Below are 7254 nucleotides of genomic sequence, written 5' to 3'. Positions count from 1 at the left end.
GGTAACCGGTGCTCTGTAAGGGTCTAATTGAAAACTTGACGTACTGAAATCTTGAAGAATTCAAAATAGGCCTGTACCAATCCTCAGTTAATTAAGAATCTAAATGTAAAATTTCAAGTTAATCAGTCCAGTAGTTCAGACGTGATCATGCGTCAAACATAATTTTCCTATCCCGTACGTGTATAAGCCAGTTCTTTCCTTTATTATAGTGTAGATTAACAATATTCTACTAATTGAAAATCATTATTATTGAATCCCATTTCACCTTTTTCTTTAGCAGTGTTTCCACTATAGCAGTATTACCACTATATACTCCTATGTAATCTTTTGGTAAAATTTGTCTTCAATTATGTTAGACCGTGGTCCACAAGGGTCTAATTAAAACTTGACGTACTGAAATCTTGAAGAATTGAAAATAGGCCTATAACTATCCTCAGTTAATTAAGAATCTATAAGCAAAATTTCAAATTAATCAGTCCAGTAGTTCAGACGTGATGATGCGTTAAACATAATTTTCCTATCCCGTACGGAGTAACTTTTATGTAGGAGTATATATATATATATATATATATATATATATATATATATAGTGTTATATAGGATATATATAGTGTTATATAGGATATATAACTAGATAACTAGATATCTTCTAGGAAAATAGATATCATCTTATCAATAAGTTTACGTTCCAAATATTTTGATAAATTTGTCTTCAATTAGATGAGATAATGCTGTACCGTATCAGTATGGTCAGCAATCGATATTTTGGAAACAACTACACAGTAAGTAACTGTGATATTTTTATAACTGTGATTGGTTATTTATGATTTAATTCTTAGTGGTCTACGGTAATCTCAGTTATCTCAGTACGGAATTGCTGTAAACTCATGAAACGAGGTAAGATCAATTTGTATTAATTTCTATTGCTCTTATCAAAAATTGCCTTCCCACTTCCGGTTTCGTCTTTCGCTATCTATCTCCTTTTTCTTCTTACTTTCCTCTTTATCAGCCTTACTTCCTAGACCCTATCTCTTCTCTTATCACATCTTATCTCTTCCATTTAGATTTGATTTTCAAGGTATGGGGATGTGTATTGAGCCAATTGTTATGAAGTATGGAATGGTTCCATAAGTCATAATATACTATACACCACCTAAGTGTTGTCTTCAGTGCTTTCAATAGATATCATTCCAATAAAAATCATTGTAACTTTGTAATAAATCATCAACGTTCATCTACCACACAATTTTGAAAATCTGAGGATTGTTGAATTGTTTTTCATAAATTCCCTTGATAAAAATCCACTGCAAGTGTCTAATAAGTCAACTCTCCAGGCTCAAACCCAGCTTCACCGCCAATTCCCACCCGGAGGGAAATTTTCCCGACCGAGGGGAATTTCTGAGCGCCAAGTTGACAGCCCTGCAGCCGCCAAGAGGCGCTCAGTACAATGGCGGTTCTCTCTCTGATAGCGCGCAAGTTCACGTCTTATTGTCAGTGATAAATGCAACGAAGAACAAGTTAAACGTCACTCGAAGAAAAACAATCAATAGTTTCCAGTGATCAACAACAGTTTGAGTGTTTTACAAATCTCTACAACGGGTACCAATTTCATTATGTCAGGTGGGTCATTTAACTCAGCTTTTCAATTCTTATCTGTCAATAAATCTTGAGATTTTCCTGTGTATAGTACAGGGAACACAATGTAAACAAACGTTAACACCTTGCACAGCTTTCAGAGCGATTAACGTTCTTCGTAATAGATTGTATATTATTATTGTACTGATGTGCTAAACCTTGAATTTCCCTCTATATTGGAGTACGTGACAGGATTAAATAGGAAGGAAACTATCAATAAAGCGCGGAAACCCCAGGGAATCAAAGCTGTTAGGATGATTTCCACATAGTGAAGCTTTGTTTAATGGTCTAGAATTTGGAAGGATCAATTATTGTTTCTCTTCAATACTCTCCTCAAATCTTCTTCTGTGAGAGGTACATGGTATTAATGCAATTTTACTCATTCTACAAATTGGAAAGTAAAGGGGAAATTCATGAATCAACTTTGGAAGGCCCGGGATTCACAGCAGTTATACGTGTCAATATTGTTGATTGATTTTCACATTTCATTTCTCTCACAGTTATCCTTATTTCACATTGTAATCGAATGATTTTCTCACGTGATATTCTGGGGAATTACCAGTGAAACACATTATTTATTAGACTTGATAATATGTGAATCTTCAATTATTTATTTAATTGTGCTATTCGTCTTCTGCTTTTAACACGTGTATTTTTAATTGAATATCATAACAGCTCAATTTCAACATAAATTCATATCATTTTATAGTAATAGAATAACATTTTCGTTTTAGGAAACGAGAAGTACGATAATTCATGAACAATATTTATCAATGTTATTGATCAAAGTCAATTGGATAATTAACAGATTTAAGAAAATTCATTCAATTGAAGTCCCTTGCTCTTCTAATACACTACTCTACTTGCTCTACTTATAAACAGCTACAATATTGTTTGTGCAATATTATACTCATTGGTTTTAGCTTAGAATTCAGCTTTCTTACTCAAAAGTAGATTAAATCTCTTTTCCAGTGAACCAAGTAATAGTAGTAGTTTTAATCATGAATGACAAATTAGTGTTGCGAATTAAGATAAGTTTGAAATTATCCAGTTGTGAAGTTTTGATAGGCCTATTACTAACTAAATTCATTTCAACATAATAAATGTAATCAAAATGGCTTTATATTGTTGTATGTTTTTATGATAAGTATTATAACTAATTCATTCATAAGACTCGTACTTATAATCATCATTATATATATTGTATTATATTATTCATTAGAATTGTACTGGGTTAAGAAGAACTTGATGGAATGATTAATGAAACTGAATGATACATGGATTGAAATAATTCATTTCAAAACCGTGTCGAACTTATTGATTTTCTCTTCCCTATTGAACAAAAACTATATTATAATTTCAACGAGTTAATGATGTCTAACATGCATTATTAGTGAGAATTGTGTAACAAAAGGCCTGCTAGAGTAGAAACAGGGTGCCGGCAAGTTCATAATCGATAATGCTCGGTCCCTCCCTGTTTGATAAGAACAGCTGAGCTACTACTATGTTTGTCTCCCCTCTCTCTCCAACACTCGTGCAAACGCACACATTTATTGCATTTAATTTACGTAATTCATGTTACTTGTAGCTATGATTCTTCAAAAGTTACGATTTCTTTTCCAACAGTTTCAATGTCTTCTTCAACAGTTACAAGTTCTTTATTAACAGTTACAATTTCATAAATAGATCTAATATATTTTTGCGAGTTGTTTCAGAATTTTCTCTATTATTTCTAGAACCCAATATCAACGGAGACAATAGACAATACTCTTGACAATAGAGCACTGTCGTAGATCAACCTAGTAATTAATATAGTCCAAATGGTAAATAATTGTTCTTCCCTCATATTCCAATATTATATTTTAAGCTGTAGTCTCTTATCAGTTATGATTACGTCTACCCTTCTACTCACCTACCTGAATTCTCTGGTCATTCATGTATATAATTATTGTAACACAAGAATAAAGAACTCTAATCTGATCAATTGAGATCAAGGCAGCTAGAAAACTTGATATTCCAATACACCTTGTTTCTGACTTCATAATAAACTATGTAGAGTCCCTTCCAAACTATTTCTCAACTCCTATATTTTATTTCAATTTATTCTATCTAATCTATTTTATTAGACTTCATGTCAAATAGGCTCGTCTGTTCAATATTTTCAATTATTTTAATTTTCTTGCGTTTTTCCACATGTCAAACTCATTCATCTATAAAAATACTCATTCGTCTATAACAATTATTATCCTGTAAGTGTGCCGCGTCTTCAGCTATTGAGCTATTAACAGTAGCTAAAAAATTTATTCATCTATAAGAGTCTTTGAGAGTCTATGATATCTATAGAACTTCTTCACAAGCGAGAGCCCTTTCTCTGTGGATTTTTCAATCCGTTGATCTTTCCTCCACGCTTCAGCTTTAGAGCACTTGAAATACATTCCAACCCGCAGTTTCCAATTGCAAATTCAGACCAAACTAGTTCCGAATTCAGATTACTGGATCACCAGAACGAGATAACCGACTTGATCGATCTGAAAATGGTTATGAATTAAATCAACTCCTTCTGTGTGTGTTCAGAAAACAAGCGTTCGTATTTGGTTCTTCTTCTTTCTCTTATTCTACTTCTTCTTCTTCTTCTTCTTCTTCTTCTTCTTCTTCTTCTTCTGCGTTTTCGACTTTTCGTAGTTAGTTAGCGACCGTTTTGTGCAAGTGTTATTTGGACTTTCTTTTCAGTCGCTACTGTCCATAACTTTCATCAATTTAATATAATGCATCGTTATCAGACATGTTCACTTTTACTTTCCATATTTTCACTGAAATTTTACAGTTTCCTTATTTTTCGTCTAGACCAATACATAGAAAATACAGGAATTCGTTTCTATTTCCTGTAGTCTGTTGGCTGATCTTGTAAGATATGCAACTTCTAAATAACCGGATGGAAACGATTTGAAATGGACGACTAGGAATTTCTTGACCAATGCAATGACAACTTGCAGATGATGACAATCCATGGAAAACTGACATAACATGGAAAAGTATTGTGGAACAGTGAATGTTCATCTTTTTATTTTTCTTCTTCTTCTTCTTCTTCTTCCTCTTCTCCCCTTGTATTCTTCTTCTGTGGTTTTACACAAGCATAAAAAATGAAGAAGGGCTTCTATCATGTTAACTATTACCCTAACCATTTATATTTGATATTCATTATTTTACAGCACAATCCATTCACTCATTTCCATCGTTGATCAACCATTGATCTCATCAACCATTGATCTCATCAACCATTGATCTCATCATCCATTGATCTCATCAACCATTGATCTCATCAACCATTGATCTCATCAACCATTGATCTCATCAACCATTGATCTCATCATCCATTTTTATTGATCATAAAAATGAGAATAAATCACATTGTAATGTAATAAGGAGTGCGGCCTGACAAGGTTAATTCATGATATTCTCTTATTTTTTGCTAATCAATGATATTACTAAAGACTCTATCCCTTGCCTTCAGTCATGCCTCAATGATGGAATGCTCACCTAAAACTTCATGGTATCATCACCCAAATCATGACCAGAATACGAGAAGCTGATTTGACGTTGTATATTTTATTCACAGCATGTTTCAATTAGGCGTTATGCCTACAAAAGTAATTCAAATAAGTTTCAAGGTTCCTATGCTTTGAGTTCGACGCGTGTTCATTTTTTTAAGTGTTGTCAGATCGTGATGTTCCTCCCGATGTACAAAGATAAAAAGGTTTGCCACAAGGAATTCCACATCAAATACTTTTATAAAAAACAAAAAATCTTGAAGAATGTTAATCCATTGTAAAAATTAAAAGATACGAATATTTTAGATCAAATACTTTACAATCACGCACTCTAGCCTCTAGCAACTGAATCGAATTATTTTATTAAAGTGTATATTGTATTCAGGGCTTATGTTTATTTATAAAATTTCAAAAAAGAGTACTATGATGCTATTTTATGAACGAATTGTTTCAATTAGGTTCTTCTGCCTTCTTCATTCCTGCTTTTTGGAAAATGTAATAGGAGATTTTACATAGTATGGTATATAGTGAGGTCTTGGTTATAATGACAGCATTTGACTAACAATGGTGTTGCAATCCTTTTCTATCATTTGACAAAGCAGAAAGCGTTATCCTTTTCTAGCTCCGCAACGTTGCCAGATCGTCTTCCAACGATGTAGGAATACAATTTATTAACAAAATATTCAAACTCAAATCTTTAAAAAATATTTTTTCTTGGCGATTAAAATATAATTGATTGTTTTTTAGAAGAATGAACAATAATTTCACATCAATATACTGGTACCAGCTATAAAGAAGCTTTGCTAGACTATTCTATACCGGTATCAAGTATAAAAGGCAGTTGCAAGGCGGAGAATCAGCATCGCTGTTCTCCAACCTTTCCCCACTGCAATACCAGAACGTGGTCCTCGTTATAGTATGGTAGAGAGAATTCCAAGTAAATACCATATTGATTACTTGGACAGAAGTCTGCAGATCCGATACGAACATTTTTTTTGGAAAAATGTCAAATAATTCACCAGAACAAACAACAAGCAGCTCGTAAAAAGTGAACCAAATTAGGAAAAATCTTCATGGTTAATTGGAACATGACATTTCAATGATTCATTGGAAGCAATAAAACAATTATCTATTGGAGATAGAGGATCGAAAATAGTAATGTAAGGTCGTGATCTTTTACAGTTGGTTGATAGTCAGTCACATTGAAAATTGAAAAGATATTTCGCATTCTTCAGTTGTTGACTATTTCAGTACTATTGATCGGTAGTTACTTGAATATATATTATGTTATTTATTGAGTTTTATCATAGAGAAACAATAGCAATAAACAACAGCTTATGCTATTGTTTCTCTATGGTTTTTTCCAGTTTTTCAGACCCAAAATTTATTACTATCGTTGTTACTTTCAATAGAGTGTGATGATAAGACTTGAATTTAAACATTCAAACATTTCCAAACATGTCTCGTTAATTATTAGCCTACGTTATCAGCTGAGTTCAATTGAATTGTAACAAATAGACAGTTCAAATTACTGTATATAAATTTATGATCTGATTCCAATAACAATGGGAATGGGTGACGTCCAACTAACTGCATAACTGATGATCATATCTTCAATTCAATTCTATTCAATTTATTTCACACACACACATACAAGTCTGATACAGATTAACAAAAAGAATGCATCTTAATGGATAATAGTCGATATCTTTGAATTTAATGTTAAAATCTAGTTGGATTTTATAAACATAGAAATGGTAACACGTTATTCAGAGTGTTATAAAAACAAAGAGCTTTCCCTTCAGATTTCCCCTGCTTACTTTCATATTATTACATTGCCATACCCCATATTGCTATACTCTACGTGTATTGTTGAAGTTCATATTGCAGCAATCGCATAAATACGAGACATTCGTTTTGTCGTTACGACACATCAATCGTTTTTAATAATTATAATGCTCATATTTTAAGTTAATTCCCAAGCTATAAATGAGAAGCTTGTTTTTATAATTTCTAAATCATCTTAACAACAAATTTAAATTATTCACAACAATTATAACCCTCAGGTACA

The 7254-nt window shown here is 32.5% G+C and overlaps 1 protein-coding gene across 2 annotated transcripts in view; it reads left to right on the top strand.

Moving 5' to 3' along the window:
• The first annotated feature begins 1122 nt into the window (after nucleotides 1-1122).
• LOC111064406 (septin-4) overlaps nucleotides 1123-7254 on the top strand; it is a 102177-nt gene continuing 96045 nt past the window's right edge. The window contains exon 1 of one of the 2 annotated variants that reach the window (XM_039436756.1): nucleotides 1123-1620. Coding sequence is in view for 1 of the 2 variants with exons in the window: in XM_039436753.1 (XP_039292687.1) it covers nucleotides 1614-1620 (7 nt within the window). In the remaining variant the exon portion in view is untranslated. The remainder of the gene's footprint in view (nucleotides 1621-7254) is intronic. The other variant, XM_039436753.1, reaches the window with a different exon arrangement.

The sequence above is a fragment of the Nilaparvata lugens genome, chromosome 10 (assembly GCF_014356525.2).
Source record: "Nilaparvata lugens isolate BPH chromosome 10, ASM1435652v1, whole genome shotgun sequence".
NCBI classification, from domain to species: Eukaryota; Metazoa; Arthropoda; class Insecta; order Hemiptera; family Delphacidae; genus Nilaparvata; species Nilaparvata lugens.
This window is presented reverse-complemented; position numbering and strand designations above follow the sequence as displayed.